Consider the following 18,793-nt stretch of genomic DNA (forward strand, 5'->3'; position numbering starts at 1 on the left):
GCATTTACTTTTCTTGCTCATTGTGAAGTCAATGTTGCTATATTTTTTTTTCATTACATGGTTTTGGTTAATTTTTTTTATTATTTTCGTGCTGATAAAAACATGTGTAGGGCCGTAAATGTTAATATACTATTTTTTAAGTGGAAGAATGTAAAATATAAAATATATCTCAATTTGAGTAAAAAAATGTACAATGAATTAAGATGACCTTAATTGAATGTCAACATAATGAATTATAGATTATGTGCATGAAAAATTTGCCAAATAGAAAGGTTTGAGCTATAAATTTTGGTCATTCTATTGTTATGCTTAAAAAATATTACTTCACAAAAAATTATATATTTAAGAAATTTTATTAAATTCTAAGCATGTATAAAAAGGTTTGAGTAATTAAGAAATCTGGTGTATATAATTTGTTAAGCTTTGAATTAGTATATGTAAGATTTTAATTAAATAAAATTTATATTATCAACATTAGAATAATAATAATGTCTCTAAGGTAGTTTGTGAGAATAATAAAAATATAAATATGTGGTTCTATAACTAATCGTCGCTAAATAATAAACAACAGCTAAAAGTAATATAAAAAAACTAATGTTGCTAATAAGACTATTAAAAAAAGAGAGATGATAAACCCAACGAAGGGTTAGCGAAAGCAAGGCCAGCTATGAGAGAGAAAAAGGAAAAAATTAAAATTATTTTTACATTTCTGCATATACTCTTTCACCCAATAGGGTTTCATATTTCTGCATTTCTTTCTCTCTCTGAAACGCATCATTTATTTCTCTTCTCCGGCTCCGGCTGCATTTATTTCTCTTCTCCGGCTGCATTTATTTCTTTTCTACGGCAGCATTTACTTCTCCATGGTATCCTTTTTAAGGATCTTTATTATTTTTTTAATATATCTAGGGTTTAGCTTTTATATATCTAGGGTTTAGATTTTACAAGTCTAGGGTTTACATTTTACAGATGTATTTATGGATTTAAACTGTTTGAATTTTCAGGAAACCGAAGCACCGAACTTGAACAACCTTGTAGATGAAGAACTTAACCTGAACAGATCCACCCCTTGTTGAACCCGAAAGGTACCCTGAACAGATCTAGTGGTTTCGGGACAAGGAAGGGTCCTTCCTTGTCCCGAAATGGTTGGTTTCGGGACAAGAAAAGGTCCTTCCTTGTCCCGAAATGGTTGATTTCGGGACAAGAAAGGGTCTTTCCTTGTCCCGAAATGGTTTGTTTCAGGACAAGAAAGGACACACCCTTGTCCCGAAATGGTTGGTTTCGGGACAAGAAAGGATCCTTCCTTGTCCCGAAATGTGTGGTATCTTATAAAAAAATGTTGTGTTTCGGGTCAAAAAATTATGTGTTTCGGGACCCGAAATGAGTCGTTTCGGGACAAGAAAGGGTCCTTTCTTGTCCCAAAACCAACCATTTCGGGACAAAAATTGTTGTGTTTCGGGACCCGAAATAGGTGGTTTCGGGACAAGAAAGGTGGTTTCGAGACCTGAAAGGTGGTTTCGGGACCTGAAAGGGTGGTTTCGGGACACGAAATGGTATTTCGGGACCCGAAAGGGTGGTTTCGGGATCCGAAATAACTTAACACAAACAAATCCCGAAATTGTAGAATTACACAATTCGACTTAGCACTTAAGTTTTATAGAGATAGAACACAATCTTATCACTTGTAAATTAATTGTCCATTGTGTCCCACATTTACTCCTCTTCAGCTGCTCCTTTTATAGGTGAAATATGCCAACGGTCATATTTCATTTCCTTGAATTTGATTGGTTGAGCAGAGGTTCAGACCTGGCGGTCAACATTTCAGACCTGGCGGTCTAATCTTCCAGTATGTAGGACAAACCGGCTAGGTTTGTCTTTTACTCAATGTGGTAACTGTCGGTTGGACAGTTGTCTGTACTTGGAAGATTGCCTTTCTGATTTATCTTGAAGTGGAAAGATCTTGTAGGACAGTTTTCTGCAGCCTGCAGATTGTCCTCAGACTTGTATGAATATGGCAATGTTCAGTCTGTTCCTTTGGTATCATTCTCAACAGATACCCGAAGTATCTTTTCATGCTGATCGGTTATTTGTGTTAACCGGATGGCTTCCGGTTATTCCTTGGCTTCTAAATGACCGACTGTCTAGTGTTTCCTGCCTTCTGTTTTGACCGATCTTGCCTTCTTTGTGCGGTCATGTTTCTGGTCAGTTTAAGTATTTGACCGGTTAAGTTTCTTAACCGGTTCAGTGATTTGATCGGTTCGGTTCTTTGTCTGTTCCTGCATAGGAGATTTGTTTGTGTTAAGTTCTATTAACCGGTCTAATTTTATCTAACACACTTTAACATACATTATGTGTAAAAAATACTTCAACAATACTAGTTTCCGAATTGTGACATATTTATGTTCTCATTCTATATCTGGGTCCAGTGGGAGGTTGTCGAGGACTTCAATTACTTTCTTCGCAATGTTGATGACAACAACATAATAATGACTTTCGTATAAAAATGGGAAAAATATCTGCAAAAATATCACCAAGATTCAGATGACATATATGAGCAAGAATAAGTATTTAATATAAGTATATTGGACTTACCAGATTAGCAGTTTTCATGTCTTCGGGTGTTATTTGGAAAATTCTCATTTCTTCAATCATTCTGTCAATAAAAAGCTCTTTCGTTCTCCAAAAGTCCTGTAAATTAAATCAACATGACAATAAGACAATTGGTTTATACAATAATGAAAGATATAGAGACTTACCGTAAGGACTGTTGAAAAAACGATTTTCGCTTCGGAGGCTAATTTGTAGTGCAGTGTGATAATGTTGCCCACGCATCAATAATACCACTTTCAACATGGCATCTACTTTTCATGGATTGAAATTGCTCTATGTTGATATTGGTATGCTCGGATACATATACTAATTCTTTCCTGAAACCACATAAAGAAGAAATGAAGTTAAAAAAACACCCATTTCGGGTCCCGAAACCACCCATTTCGGGACAAGAAACACCCCTTTCGGGACAAGAAACCACCCATTTTGGGTCCCGAAACACCATTTCGGGTCCCGAAAGCACCAATTTCGTGTCTCGAAAGCACCCATTTCGGGACCCGAAACCACACTTTCGAGACCCGAAACCACCCATTTCGGGACCCGAAACCACACTTTCGGGACCCATAACAGCCAAACACATAAAGAATACACATAAGAATTCAACTTTCAGGTCCGAAACCACACTTTTGGGACCCATAACAGCCAAACACATAAAGAATACACATAAGAATTCAACTTTCAGGTCCTGAAACCACACTTTCGGGTCCCTAAACCACACTTTCAACATAATATAACCAACATCAACTAAGAAAGATTGATTTACCTCGCATTCTCATCATCTTTATTGTCAAAAACGAATCCCAAAACGACCTCATCCCGGTAACCTATATTGACAAAATCGAAGAAAACTTTATTTCTTTTCTTGTTCTTCATCAAATATTGACATTGAAGGCGTGGTGGAATTTTCATGACTTCGAGGGGATATTTCCTAGGTTTTTTGACAAATTTTCTTCCTTTAAACACCGCTAGAGGAACTTCTTCACCACCCTCTTTTTGTACCACCAAATCATGTCCAACTTCATGAATTTGGGCAGACTCGAAGTTCTTCGGCTTGTCCTGCGTCATATATGGAGATTTAAGGTGTGCTGGAACTTTCATTTGTCGCACGGGATTTTTCCTTCTTTTTCTTGGAGCCACCTCTTTTCCATCGTCCTCAGTGTGACACCCCTCATCATTTTGAGCAGCAGCCTCCTTGTCAGCGGCCTCATCAAGACCTCCCTCATTTTGAGCAGCAGCCTCTTTGTCACCCCCTCATTTTGAGCAGCAGCCTCCTTGTCACCGGCCTCATCAAGACCCACCTCCTTGTCAGCGGCCTCATCAAGACCACCCTCATTTTGAGCAGCAGCCTCTTTGTCACCCACCTCATTTTGAGCAGACTCATTTTGACCGGCATCTTTGTCACACCGTTCTTCAGATGGTGTTTGATCCTTGAAGTATTTATGCATGGCATCCCTGAAAAGTTTATTCTTGTCCATTGCTCTGTAAATGATGTGCATGGAATTGTCATACAATGGCGTTGCATCCCAGCCTGAACTTAAAGATTCCATTTTTCTCATGGCTTTTTCAAGCATCACTGTATATTTCGTAACGCACACCAAATTCTCTGTAAAAGTTATTATATCCAAGTACGGAGCTGTGTTCAGAGGTGGTGACCTATTCCTAGGTTATGCTGTTGTTGTCGCCGCCTTTGGGGTCTCAGACACCCCATCATTCATATCATCCTCCTCGTTCTCCTCCTCCTCGTTCTCTCCGAAATCATTATCCTCGTCGTCGCTCTCCTCCCACATCCCCGGTAGTGGAATGCGTCCCAGAACGCTTCCACGTCCGAATCCTCCATTATCAAACTCTGTATCCAGCCTAAACTTCAACGTTGTGTCATTCCAACATGACAGTATAGGAAATCGTCGCTCAGTAACTCCTCCCAGTTCAGGGTTGCTCACCCTATAAAGGTAGCATAGCTGAAAACATACATATGTTAAAACTAAATATTTTTGAAAACATGAAAATGAATTAGTGATAACTTACGATAAAGAACGTATGTGATCCTTGGAAATGTCGTTTTTCATTCTGCTTCACTTTTGAGCATGATTGAACTAATCCTTCAAGTAAAAATTTGCACCAATTGAACTTCTTGATATTGTCAACATCTGAAATAGATTTCAGAATTCTATACCTGCAAATGAAAAAAACATATTTGAGAATTATTTAACAATACATATTTGTTGTCATGCAATTGAAAATAATAGAAATGAGATATACCTGGATAGGTTACCTAGGTGATCACACCAGAGAAAGCAACTAATAACAAATAATACGAAGTCTATCTTGAAATTGTTGTCAGCAGCTTTGTTCTCAATGATTTTGATCGGCATAGCAGTCTCTAAAGGAGCGCCATTATTAGGGTTACCCCATCGAGTCCTAAATGCCTTCAACTTGTCATTAATCTCGTTATTCTGATATTCTACAATATCCAGCTCCCCTCTGGGGAGACCCAATACCATATGAACGTCCTCTTCTTCGATTTTTACTTCCTCGCCATTCTCTAGGGTGAATGAACATTTATTGCAGTCAAACTTTCTAACTAGATAACGAGAGATCTCCCCGGGGCATTTTGAAAGCGATAATGAAAGTGAGCGCCAAAGCCTATTGACTTCACAGAATCTTTTTGTTTCTTAGACAGCATTTAAAGAAGATTGAAAAGGCCACTAGACGATGTCCTAGTTAAAAATAAGTTGTGGGGGGCTGCTTTGGGAGCTGTTGCTCTAGGGGATTTGGGAACTGCTTTGGAAGCTGCTTTGGGAGCTGCATTGGGACCTGGTTCGGGAGCTGATTCTTGGACATTCCTTTTACGTTTATTTGCCCTACAACAACAAATGATAAACATTTAAAAACCATGAAGTAGATAATCACATAAATGAAGCAATTCGAGTCCCGAAACACCCTTTCGGGTCCCGAAACCAACCATTTCGGGTCCCGAAACACCATTTCGGGTCCCGAAACCACCCATTTCGGGTCCCGAAACCACCCATTTCGGGTCCCGAAACCACCCATTTCGGGTCCCGAAACCACCCATTTCGGGTTCCGAAACCATCCATTTCGGGTCCCGAAACCACACTTTCGGGACCCTAAATTCAGCCAAACATTAAGTAATCCAACTTTCGGGTCCTGAAACCTATCATTTCGGGTCCCGAAACCACACTTTCGGGACCCTATATTCAGCCAAACATAATATAATAGCACTTTCGGGTCCTGAAACCTATCATTTCGGGTCCCGAAATCACACTTTAAGGACCCTAAATTCAGCCAAACATGAAGTTATCCCACTTTCGGGACCCATAACACCCTATTTCGGGTCCCGAAATCACACTTTCGGGACCCTAAATTCAGCCAAACATGATATAATTCCACTTTCGGGACCCATAACAGCCTAATTCGGGTCCCGAAATCACACTTTCAGGACCTTAAATTCAGCCAAACATGATATAATCCCACTTTCGGGACCCATAACAGCCTATTTCGGGTCCCGAAATCACACTTTCGGGACCCTAAATTCAGCCAAACATGATATAATCCCACTTTCGGGACCGATAACACCCTATTTCGGGTCCCGAAATCACACTTTCGGGACCCTAAATTCAGCAAATACACAATAATTTTAGTTTTCGGGACCCATAATTCAACCAAACACAATTAAATCATACTTTCGTGTCACGAAAACTTTGTTTCGAGAACCATAATGCAACAAATACACAATAATCATAGTTTTCCCTAACCCTAACCACAAAACTCTAATCCTAACCGCAAAACCCTAACCCTAACCGCAAAACCCTAACCCTACGATTCTAAAATAGAAGATGTCTTATTTACCTTGTCCTTGGAGATCTGGGAGATCTTGGAGTCTTGCATGGAGATTTACCTAAAACACCAGCCTGAAAAGAAAATATTACGAAATGAACACGAAGGCGGACGATTCTGAAACTGAAATATTAAAGAATGAGAAGTGTCTTACCATTTTCGATTGAAAGAAGAAAGTAGAAGTCGGGATGCCGGAGTGAAAAATCGCCAGAAAAGACGTCGGTTCGTTCGCCGGAAGTGATAAATGAAAAGAAGAAAGAGATGGAAGAAGAAAGAAGGGAATTGGACCTGAAACGTTTTAATTTTTTTTCTCTCTCCTAGCTGGCAAGGCCACGTAGGATTCGTGGCCTTGCTTTCGCTAACCCTTCGTTGAGAATATCATTTCTCTTAAAAAAAATAAGACTAAAAGATGATTTGACGATATTTAAGTCTAAATAAGACTTTTGCACGGTTGTATTTTAAAAAAATAATTATAATAATTGAATATATTTATATTCTTACTAAATAAATTACTTAATTATTAATCAAAATATTAAAATATTTTTTATTTAAAAATTATATTATTTACCATATTATATTATTATATATATATATATATATATATATATATATTTTGAATATTTTTCTTAAAAGAAATATATCTTCTCAAAATAACCAACCATTAACATTTTTTAAATAATTTAATAATTATTTAACAATAAAGATGACATGAATCAAAAGATTATATAATTACAAATTATGATTACTTACCGAACAAATAAATAGTTAGGTCATCTCCAACCTTTAATCTTTACACGTAAAAGGAGTAAACCTGATATTAAAAATAATTCATCCTCAACCCAAAATCTCATTTTAAACTAAAAAAATATTCTCATAATATCTTTTTTCTTATCAAATTTTTTTAATACTATTTATATATTTATAAATTTTACAAACTAAACCTAAATATTTTTTCTATTTAATTAAAAGAAATTATAATAAAAAATATATAGGAAAAAAATAATTAAATATATAAATAAATAAAATTAATATATAAGTAAATTATATAAATATATATAAAAAAATAATATATTAAAAGATTAGATAAAAAAAATAAAAAAATAATTATATAAATAATATTAATATATAAATATATAATATAAAAAATAAAATTAAACTTATAACTTTAAACTCTCATAAACTCAGTTTATAAATATTAAAATATATAAAGTACTTGAAATATGTATAAAATAGTCTTTTAGAGGATAAATAATTTTCAAGAAAGAGAAATGCGTATGAATTTGATGGTATGAATTTAATGGTGGGTCGAAGTTTCTAAACTCAAAATGAGGTTTGTATGTCGTTGAATTGGAGATGGTCTTAATAATAATAGAAAAATTGATAAGAAGTTAGAAGTCGAGTTTTATTAAAAAAAAATAATTTTGGCATTTTTGATTTCCGGGGTTTTAGCCCCGATTAGCAAAGGACCAGGTGTATGATTATTTCTCCAAAGCATTTCTTTGTTACATTATATGAACATTATTTTCTTTTATTAGTGTGAATCATAAAAAATTATAACATTTGGAATGCTACATGTGTAGAAATGATATAAACTTTAATAAAAAGAAATTTAAAGAACATGAAATTTCTAGATGTTTGTGTAAATAAAATATCCAACTGGCGTCACTTCACGACGATAATCATGGACATGAAATTCAAAACTAAGCATGTGGCTGAAAAAAAAAAAGTCAATTAATTTTATTAGGCATCGCATTTAATTTCTTATACTTGGTGTCTACCTTGAAAAATGTTCAAATAAATTCTAATTTTCTATATAAAAATAAAAAATATATTCTAAAAGTCTAATAAAAAAATGTCAATTAAATAGAAAATATATAAAAATAATTTTAGTTAGACACAAAGAGGAAAGAATTTTTTATTTTTTTCAATTAAGGAGAATTAAAATGACACCCAGATTTGATCACTGCTTGAACTTAAAAAAGTTTCCAGTTAGAATCGAACCCGCAACACTTTGACCTCTTAAGCCGACATTTATTAGTGATTTACATCGGTGGATTATGGAGAGGAAGGTAATTAAAAATAAAGAAAATGAGTTCTTGGCTTGTAAAATGAAAGTCTTAAGGTAAAAGCTAGAAGTCTAACTTTATCATATAACATGGAAAGAAATATTTATGCCTCAAATTAGATCAAGGTGTCAAAGTTGTGTGTCAACTCTCATCACCTGCCCTTTAACTAAACGATGTATATGTCTCCGATCAATACTACGGTCATATGAGTTTCGACTCGACATCAAACGACAACTCATCATAGATATAACAAATTTGATGGTATTAGGAGTTTAGTTATCCAAATTAATCTTTATCAACTCTTTTATTTTTGGGAGAAATATCTTTATCAATTCTTTATGGCGAACCATATCCATAATTTTCAAAGTAAACTTCTAAAATATATGGTGGCAGCAACAAATGTACTCGATTCAAACTAGCTAGACTTGTATTCTAGTGTAAATATCTCATACTAATTTTCTATTTCAGTGATAACTTTAAGAAAAAAATTAAGATACAATGTTTTTGTCCCAAAAAAGTTGAGGGAGGCTTCGTGGACGACGATTTTTGGTTCTGTTGGAGAAGCCTCGTCCGCAACAGCAAAGGTGTATGGTTAGGCTGGAGAAAACTTCGGCCACGAAGATGGCTAGAGTTCAACTAAGATAGAATTTAGATTGGGGAGACTTGATTTGATACCGGGACAGAGTTTAGAGTTGGGGTAAGCTTGAATTTAATGACTAAATTATATAATATATATGTATCAAAAAAATTATAATGTTTAAATAAGTTGAGCTCTACGAGATTTTACAACATAAAACTCATTTATAATAGAATATACATTTATATATTTAGCCAAATCTCGTTCAATATAAAGTGTCAAATAGTCGTCATTGCTGAAAATACTTGCTAAGTAGTAACGATAGAAAACAAGTAATGTTAAAACAATATAAATCAATTTAGTCAGCATAACCACTCTCAGTAAATTGTTTACACAACTCAACAACAACTCAACAAGTGTAAAACCTTCAAATTATGCATCACATCAAATTTATAATATACCAATTCATACTTCAAAGCAATAATGTCTTGCTCTATAATCTTCAGGATAAAACTTCGTTGCAAGTTTGCAAATATCATCACTAGATTGAGTCGAATGAATATTTTGTATCTAAGATGTACTTAGAGAAAGAAGTTCTACTGATGACTCATTAAACCAAGTATTTAACTCCATCAAACTGAAGTCATTTACACAGCATTAAAAACATTGAAGTGGTAATGATGTTCAATTGTATTTTTGTTGACGAGGAACGACCGATCTCAAAATTTTACATTAAATCAAACATATATAAAATCAATTATAAATATAATATATATAATTAAATTGAATTGAAGATTATACCAATTAAAAAGAAAAGGAATTTTTACCTATTTAAAATATATTTATTTACAGACTATTTGTGAATTTTTTTTTAAAAGAACATCAACCATGAAACTAAGGAAAAACTATCATATATTATATATATAATAAAATTGAAAATTCATATTTTTCTAATATATATATATATTGGAAAAGATGTGAATTTTTAATTTTATTTTTTATATATAATATATATTTTTTAATTAAAAAAATATTAATTAATTAATTTATTTATTTATTTTTATTTTATTTTTAAAAAAGGTGGGCTTAAGCCCACTTCATCCCCTTGTTAAATTTGTTCCTGGGTTCTGATGGCGAGTCCTAAAAAGTTTAAATTGAAAGAAAGAAGAGATGAAGTATGGGAATGAATTGGTTAATTTTGTTGTCTTTTTCTTTTTTGATAGATCATTAAAATAAATTAATAATGATAAATTAAAAAGAAAAATACATGAATATAAAGTGAAAATCTTTTAACAGGACTTGACATGTCTGTTATATTGAATAAATTTGATTTTTTTGTTGTTGTAAAGTTAGTATAAATATATATAGAGAGAGAATTTAGATACTTAATTGATAAATTAGACAATTTTGATCTAACTTAATGCATAAAATTCATAGAGAGATTGAATAAGATTAAAATTCATATATATTAAATGATATAACAATTTTATTAGAGAATCATACAAAATAATTAATACATATTTTTATAAATTAATTAAAAACAAAGTAAAAAATCAAAATAAATGAAAAAGATAGAAAATGGAGCTAATTGAGGTTATATATATATATATATATATATATATATATATATATATATATATATATATATATATATATATATATATATATTTAAATAATTTATTTAATTAAAAACTCATAAAAGCATAACAACACTATCCTTCTTCCCCGCCTAACGTATAAAGAGATGAATGCTAACCTTAAGTTTTTAAGTTCGAGTTCGTAATCCGTTATCCTATTTTTTTTAAAGTATATAACATGAAATTAATGTCATATTTAATCATATAATTTACATTTGTCAAATAGTTTCAAACATGTTAAAAAATGAGATTAGTGGACTTAATTTGTAGTTATTGAGAATCAAACATAAAGTGTAATTTACAAAAATTTGTAATCATTTGATTTTTAAAATTTTGAATATCTACCTATTTTATAGGTAATAATTTTTTTTATTATTGAATTTATTCTCAATACAATTATTCCTATATGATTATAATTATTCATTTGCAATCATATATAATTAATTAAAAACAAGTACACTAAACATCAATAAAACTCAAAAGATATATTAATTAAGCAAATGCACTAGTTAAACTCCAACAAAACAAAACAAACACTACATTCATGCACATGCATGCATGATCATAGATTATTCATTCATAATTATAAACCCAAACTATTTCTTTATCTTCTTCTTCTTCTGATCTTCTGATCTTCAATTCTCTAGATAACCAAACTTCTTAATAATAATAATTAATCATGCATTCTTAATACCTAGAACTCAAAGCCGAAAAAGATCGAGCCAATAGACCAAAGAAAGCCCCAAGCAAACCCATAAACCAAGCCAAAACCAATATCATCTTATCCTTAATCTTCCTCTTAGGAAGATGTCCCCTATCAGCCACCATTAACGATCTATAAATAGCTTCTGTAACTGAATATGCAGTTATCAAATCCGATTCATCAGGAAGAAACCCATATTCAGTCAAACACACAATATCATAAACTCCAGTCGCCTCCGATATCTCCAAATAATCGCAAATCTTCAATCTCGCGTTTATCCTATCCTCACACCCCACCTCATCTCCATGTGTCAAGATCAACAAAGGATTCTCATCTACAATTTGTCAAAAAAATCAATACAAACCAATTTAAAAAATAATAATAATAGATAAAGTAAATGTAATTACTGCATTTTCGAATGGCGGGTGAACAGAAGATTTGACGAACAGCCTCCAATGGTTGACGATCACCGGACTTAATAGCTTTATTGATTTCAAATAGGTTAGCCACCACCATAACGAATGTAACCCTTCTTTTTGCGAATTTTGGAGTTGATGAAGTTAATGAGATGTTGAAATCTGATTCCATTTTCTTCCATGGATGGTGACGGTTGTGGCTTTCATCTTCGAGTTTCTTCAAGGGTTCTCGGTGGTAAACGCCGTCGATCATCCAATCCCACATTTCTCCGGTGAATTCGTTAACCTCGTCGTAATCGAATCCTGCACTGTCGTAAACGCAGAAACCACTCCTCATTGATCTCAATACGTTATGTTCTTCCAATGTAGGTGCCATTTGTCTCGAACCATTTCCTGTCAATATTCTTGTTTTTAATTAGATCAACAATTATAAGTTAGTAAATTAAATTAAAGGTATGATCTTTATCCAATTATCCATACCGGATAATGTCTGGGCAAATGGGATTACGCCGGTGCGGCCAAGAACACTGTACATGAGATTAACAAGAGAACTCTTTCCCGAATTATGAAAACCCACCAAGAGAATGGTATTCACAGGTGGAATATCCATGTCTTCTCTCTTAACACCGCCGGCGGGAACCCAGAAATCTCCGGCACGATAAGCGTAGAGTTTCTGCCGGAGTTCATCTAATCCTTCCGGAGATAAAAGAGCAAGTCTTTCCATTTCTCTCATGAAAGTTAATTCTGGGTCAAGTTTGAATGGATTGAGTGATGGAGATTTGGCTTCTTCTTCTTTCCATTTCAGATATTCTTCGAATTTGGCGGCGGATCGCCACCAGCAGAAAGGGGCAACGGTTAAGAGGTCGCTGTAATCATCGACGGAGACGTCTTCTTTGAGAATGATTGATTGATCTTTCATGGTTGATATGTCGGGTTTCGATAATGGAGTGGAATTAGAAGCTTGAAGGTTACGATGAATGGAGTTGATTGAAACACTGAGGGGGGGTTTTGAATTGAAGTAGACAAGGGTTGATTGTGGATTCTCTTTCATCCATGATTAAAGAGGAAGTTTCTTAACAATGGTGATTTAGGGTAGCGACATTAATTACAGAGGATTGTGAAAATAGTATTTTATTAGATGAAGGAGAAGCAGCTTCGTTGAAGAGGAAGAAGACATACAGAGGTTATTAAATTAATGTTGTTTTTAGCAAATAAATTATCATTAAAAAATCAATTAATCACGTACTAAATATGTTTTTCATTTTCAATTACTATTTAAAATAGAACTTGAGTAATTTTTATAGTATAATGCTCAAACTTTGAATTTGTGAGACTAGGTTTAACTATAAGAATTTTAGCTATTTAATATATTTTCTAAATGAACAAAATGTAACTCTTTTTATTTTAATGTAATGAATTAGGAAGTTTTTTTTTAAAATTGAGTATTATTTTTGAGATTTGAGCATTTTAATTTGTTGGATTGCATAACTAAAAAATGTGTTATTTAAAACAATTTTGAATATTTTTTTTTTTTAAGGGAAACCGACTTGATAATTATTTTTTAAAAACTTTATAACGACATAACTTTGTGTATTTTTTTATTTATTTTTTAACAATTTAAACGTATTTGTGTTTTAAATTGATCATTTTTCGAGATATACACGTTCAAAACTTCTGAATACGGTTTGAATACTTTAAAAATGTGTAAGTAGAAAATAATTAAAAACAATAGAAAAAAAAATTACTATTTTATATTTTCAAATATGGTAAATTAATTAAGAAAAATAAAAATACTATATGTTAAAATTAGAATATTCGACATTCATTTGTTCGTAAAAAAGTTATTAAATAATTAAAATTGTGATACTTAAATTCAAATATAACATGAGTCTTATATATTAATTTATACTATTATACTATTCAAAATTGTCACTTTTTTCACAATCTATACTATTTCAACAAAATTAATTTAATCCACCCCAGTCTTGTCACTTTCTATACTAATAAGGTTAAATTAACTTTGAATAGTAATTACCGAAAGAAATGGCTCCACAATAGAGTGATTATTATTAATATAATATAAGGAATTCTCACTTTTAAAATTAAAATTAAATAAAAATTATATTACAAGTTAAAAATAATTAATTACCGCAACTTCCAACACACCAAGCCAAATAGTGAAGTAATAACATTTAAGCACCTTCCAAATTTGTATTCAACGAGAAAGTACGGACTATGCCCTAGTTTTATTACATTTTTTTTGGATATGTCAAAAATATATTATATTATTTTTTGGTATGAACTCATTAACTTCATCTTATTATATAGTTACTAGTCCAAATTAATTCAAAGCCAAACAAAATTAACTTAGACCTCATAATTGAGTTTTTTAGTGAAGAATCACATGTTCAATTATGAATAGCTCTCACTGAATAAACCATACATTTGTTGCATGTCCGAAGTTTGCTTTTTTAAACGATGAAAGTTTTTTTTTCTTTCAGAAAACTAACCCATATTTTTAGTAGTGTCCACATCTACAATCGTATCTAAGGGTTCAATTAAAATCGAAAAAACTAAATAAATTAATTGAATTGATAAAAAATTGAACTGATTGATGAAAAATCGAATGAAGTGATCTACGTCGATTTACTATTTTATTTTATAGAGCTTGATTCAGTTTAGAAAAAAAAAACAAAAAACTGGCATATATTGATTTAATTATTTTGATTAATGGTCTTTCTATATATTATAGACAAACATATTTATTATTTGGTATACTATTTATCTTTTAAAAGTTTAACAAATATTTTAAATTTGAGTGATTTAGAATTAAAATTAAAATTACATAATTTATTAGAATATAACTACCTAGACTCTCATTTTATTCCTCGTTCTCTCTCAAATTATTTTAAAGCATCTAGATAAAAAGCCCAACATAAAAAAGACTCACTATCATTCATTGGGCTATTTGATAAGAAGCCCAACATAAAATAAATTTTGGCCCATTTTATTACTAATAACCTGCCTTTGCAAGTTGCAAAAAGCCAACAAACAAAGATTAATAAATTAAACAAATCACAAGAGCATATTTCTTAGCCTATAGAAATAATAAGTACCAACCACACTTCCATTTCTAATAGCCAGACTTGTTTTAAAATGTTTACAAACATGACCTTAAACGAATCTTATAACATTCACTAGCACCACCAAAAACGCATAATTGCATACAGTAAAAACTTGAGTGCATTTGCGGACAATGTGTTTAACCCGCAGATACTAGTAGCACTCAGAAGAAGAACGGAACCAATGTTCTCCAAAATAAAAATAAATAAATAAAAAAGACTTCATGACATAGAATAAGGTTGGTGGGAGGGGAAAAAAGGAAATATGTTAACTTATGCAACCTTGAGGCCACCACAAGAGAGATATGCATCACATTGAAAAAATTAAAATAAAACTATACACCACCAGCAACCCTTTGGGGAGGACATCCATAAGACGATATTGAACCCCCCCGATATTTGTTCACCTACATATAATCACATTATTTAAATTATTAATCAAAATACTAAACATTTTGGTCATCGGTTTACCCAAATAACTCATATTCTAAGGGAAATACCTTCAATTCAACCGAAGTTGAACCCACCAGATGGAACAGGAAGATTGTTCCCACCAAAGTTGAAACCAGACTGTGAACCATCAGCATCAGCCGAAGGAAGCTGTTCATCCTCCTCTTCTAACCAATATGTCTCAAGAATCTTGACAGCTTTTTCATAGATTTCAATATTATCGTGACTCTGAAGATTTTCAATCTTTTCCAGTCCTTCAGCATCATCAATCAACTGGGCATAGTAATTCACTTCGCCTGTATTACCCGAGTTCTTCTCGGATTCACCCACTTTTAGGATGTTCTCTAATCCTTCCAAGCAAACAGTAACTATTCTCGGGTCAGGACAAACCAGTAGATCACACAGTGGCCTTATACATCCCAGGCTCACCAAGAACCTAACAGAAAAATCGAGGTTTAGATATCTGACGTGAAATACAGTATTTAAGACAGTAAGGAATACAGAGGAGATAAATCTATTGTATACTTGATTTGCTCATTAGTACCCCCGGATGTGGCATTTGAAATTGCCCAGGAAGCCTCCTTCTTGATCTCGAACTCACCAGTATGAAGCAATTGGATTAATGGAAGAAAGATACCAGAATCAATAACAGCCTGAATATATATAATTAGGTGTTAGGGGACAATTTTCCACATATACACAACAAAGTCTCGATAAAGAATGCAGTCAATAAACTACTGTTTCTAGCAATCATGGACACAAATGCCCCCTATTTGGAACCACTTTTTGTATCACATATCTAATCTGGATGTGGATCTGAGATCACATTTTCCAATATAACTTAGTCATCTGAAGAATATTCGGTACCTGTATCTGTTCCTTGCTACCCGCTGTTATGTTTGAAATGGTCCAGCAAGCTTCTTTCTTGATACTTTTCTTGTAATTTTGAGTCAAGAGGTTAAGAAGGCTTGGAAGTGCCTGATGCTCAATCATAATCTGAAGCAGTAAAGAACAAAGTTTCCAAACACAAAAATTTAGATGTCCAGGTTAAGAGAAAAATGAAGTTGAGAAATAATAACCTAATGAAGTACAAATGTAAAACATCAGTAGTACTCAAAAGCAGGGTTTTAACATAAGTGGGTTGATCTTAATAGTTCCAGAATATTGAATAAAGAATAATAAAACAGATGAACATCTTGATCAATTCTCTAATGATGTTTCATTACATTACCTGAGTTTGAACATCATCACCAGTAACAATGTTACCAACTGTCCGAAGGGCAGGAATGAGCACTGATGGTGAAGGATGACTAACAAATACATGATTAAAGAGTAAGATTTCTACAGTCACAAAATATAAAACCAAAGCAAACAAAAAAACATAGAAAGATAGCCTTACACCAAAAGTTCAACAAGACGAGAGCAGACATTAGCCTCGATTACAGCTTGTATTTTGTCATTAGTACCATCAGAAAGATATGACAAAGCCCAGCAGGCATCAGTAAGTACTTCATCGTCATTTGAATGGATAAGTCGTGCAAGGGCAGGCAGTGCAGGTTTTGTCTAGAGATAAATATTTAAGTTCGTTTGAGAAACAACCACCACAAAACAAAACGAAAAAAATCACTATCATGATAACAAAGCATGCCAACCTGATCAAACTGTGGCTGTGGTTTTCCCCTACAGAAGTTTGATAATGTCCATGTGGCATTTCTCAGCATAGAAAGCTTAGCGTGCTCATTAAATTGAGCCAGCAATGGAATCAAAGCACCATGGCCAAGAACTAGATCACGACACTTTGGTGAATCACCCGCGATATTCCCCAATGCCCAAACAGCCTATTCAAAAAAAATAATAATAATGTTGCAAAGAAAGATTTCTTGAATATTCAACCAAAAATATCTACCTGTTCGCGGACCTCATCACTAGATGAGCCAAGCAGCCTCACGAAAATAGGAACAGCACCATGATCAATCACTACTTTAGTATTGTCAGAAGTTCCAGATGCAATATTGGTAAGCGCCCAAGCCGCCTCAAACTGTTGTACAAAATTATAATAAATAAAGTTTCAATTCATTACCTTCTTCTCTAAAAAATTAATAAGAAAGAATATCCAATCTAGAACCTGAAGTGGCGAATAGTCGTCACGATCAAGAAACTGCACAAACCGCGGAATAACTCCAGCTTGTATGACCTCTTCAATAGGTGGATTTCGTTCTGTAACCAAAATGAAAATGAATGATAATCATATAATTATCATCCTAACAAAAACTACAAAAGGGGAATATAATCATATAAAACCTATCGAAAGCAGTTTCCGGAACTGAGATGTAGCTTCCAGCTGCAAATTTGTATCCTCAGACCACAGACCAGCAACCATAGCAGGAAGACTCTCTAACTGCAGTTAAATTAGCAGAAGCCTATAAGAAAAGTGGATATATCCCCCCACCCCTGGATGATAGCCATAATCACCTGTAAAAATGAATTTTAAAGGCCTTCTATCCTCCTCCTAACTAACTATCATGATACTATCAATCGATTGAAATTCATAATCATATATACTATCATGATATCATCAACAAACAGAGCACAAACGAACTGATCAAACAGAATCAGTAAGCCATAATCACCTGTAAAAATGAATTTTAAAGACCTTCTTCTATCCTCTGCCTAACTAACTAGAGCAGTATCAATAGATTGAAATTCATAATCATATATACTATCATAATATCATCAACAAACAGAATCAATTAGGTTAAACTTAAACCATCAGACCTTTTTCTCAACTTGAGATGAGGAATTGACAGTAGTCTGAAATTGATGCGATTGAAGACCTTCACGACGCTTCTTAAGTAAATTCTCCTCTCGTTTATTCTTACGGATCTCAACCATGTTATCCTCTCGCCTTCGACGACCTTCTTCGGCATCAACGGCGACCTTGTATCGACTACGACGAACATCGGTCTTCGCGCTCGGCCTTAGAGACATGATTATCAGTAATCAGAGCGATAATCTCTTGAAAGAGTGATGAACAGAGTAGGGTTTTGATTTCGAAATTGGACGATCTAATTACAGCGGTTTCTACTTTCTAATAAGGGGCTTGTAGTTTGGAAATTTAACGAATCTACCATTTGATTTGGACTGACGTGATTTGAAGATGGGCGGCGCCGGTGATCGTATGATTGTTTGGAAAAAGGGGGATATATCTGGGACGTTGATTTAGATGACTTTTTTGAAGTCATGTTTGACTCTACTTTTTTGTCATAGACAGTACACTCTTCCACTTCTCCATGTTTTATACAGGTAGTTTCTTTTGGATTATTATAATTAAAAATTATCATATAATTTTTATATTTG

General features: G+C 33.1%; 2 protein-coding genes across 3 annotated transcripts; both read right to left on the reverse strand.

Moving 5' to 3' along the window:
* Positions 1–11,213: 11,213 nt before the first annotated feature.
* On the reverse strand, positions 11,214–12,952 carry LOC124916287. Its single transcript, XM_047457015.1, has 3 exons — positions 12,345–12,952; positions 11,856–12,257; positions 11,214–11,782 (listed from the first exon to the last, which is right to left on the reverse strand). Exons 1-3 carry the CDS (start codon positions 12,913–12,915, stop codon positions 11,433–11,435), a joined length of 1,323 nt encoding a protein of 440 aa, XP_047312971.1. The 5' UTR covers positions 12,916–12,952; the 3' UTR covers positions 11,214–11,432.
* A 2,023-nt stretch (positions 12,953–14,975) lies between these two features.
* On the reverse strand, positions 14,976–18,555 carry LOC124920238 (importin subunit alpha-like). 2 transcript variants are annotated; one of them, XM_047460682.1, is made up of 11 exons: positions 18,212–18,555; positions 17,738–17,834; positions 17,562–17,653; positions 17,343–17,474; positions 17,089–17,274; positions 16,836–16,999; positions 16,668–16,746; positions 16,304–16,432; positions 15,962–16,089; positions 15,487–15,872; positions 14,976–15,393 (listed from the first exon to the last, which is right to left on the reverse strand). In XM_047460682.1, exons 1-10 carry the CDS (start codon positions 18,422–18,424, stop codon positions 15,494–15,496), a joined length of 1,599 nt encoding a protein of 532 aa, XP_047316638.1. In that variant the 5' UTR covers positions 18,425–18,555; the 3' UTR covers positions 14,976–15,393; positions 15,487–15,493. The 2 variants fall into 2 exon arrangements, with proteins under 2 accessions (XP_047316638.1, XP_047316639.1); XM_047460683.1 differs by having other exon boundaries at positions 17,738–17,908; positions 18,212–18,341.
* Positions 18,556–18,793: the final 238 nt, after the last annotated feature.

This window comes from Impatiens glandulifera, chromosome 1 (genome assembly GCF_907164915.1).
Source record: "Impatiens glandulifera chromosome 1, dImpGla2.1, whole genome shotgun sequence".
In the NCBI taxonomy this organism is placed as follows: domain Eukaryota; kingdom Viridiplantae; phylum Streptophyta; class Magnoliopsida; order Ericales; family Balsaminaceae; genus Impatiens; species Impatiens glandulifera.

What these genes read in the sequence shown, in the direction of transcription:
- LOC124916287 (XM_047457015.1), bottom strand. Translation starts at nt 12,915, where the DNA reads ATGAAAGAGAATCCACAATCAACCCTTGTCTACTTCAATTCAAAACCC. An exon ending in ATTTGCCCAGACATTATCCG is followed by an intron (nt 12,258 to 12,344) that starts GTATGGATAATT and finishes GAATATTGACAG; the next exon opens with GAAATGGTTCGAGACAAATG. An exon ending in ACCCGCCATTCGAAAATGCA is followed by an intron (nt 11,783 to 11,855) that starts GTAATTACATTT and finishes GACAAATTGTAG; the next exon opens with ATGAGAATCCTTTGTTGATC.
- LOC124920238 (XM_047460682.1), bottom strand. Translation starts at nt 18,424, where the DNA reads ATGTCTCTAAGGCCGAGCGCGAAGACCGATGTTCGTCGTAGTCGATAC. An exon ending in CATCTCAAGTTGAGAAAAAG is followed by an intron (nt 17,835 to 18,211) that starts GTCTGATGGTTT and finishes ATTTAACTGCAG; the next exon opens with TTAGAGAGTCTTCCTGCTAT. An exon ending in CGTCTTGTTGAACTTTTGGT is followed by an intron (nt 16,747 to 16,835) that starts GTAAGGCTATCT and finishes TGTATTTGTTAG; the next exon opens with TCATCCTTCACCATCAGTGC.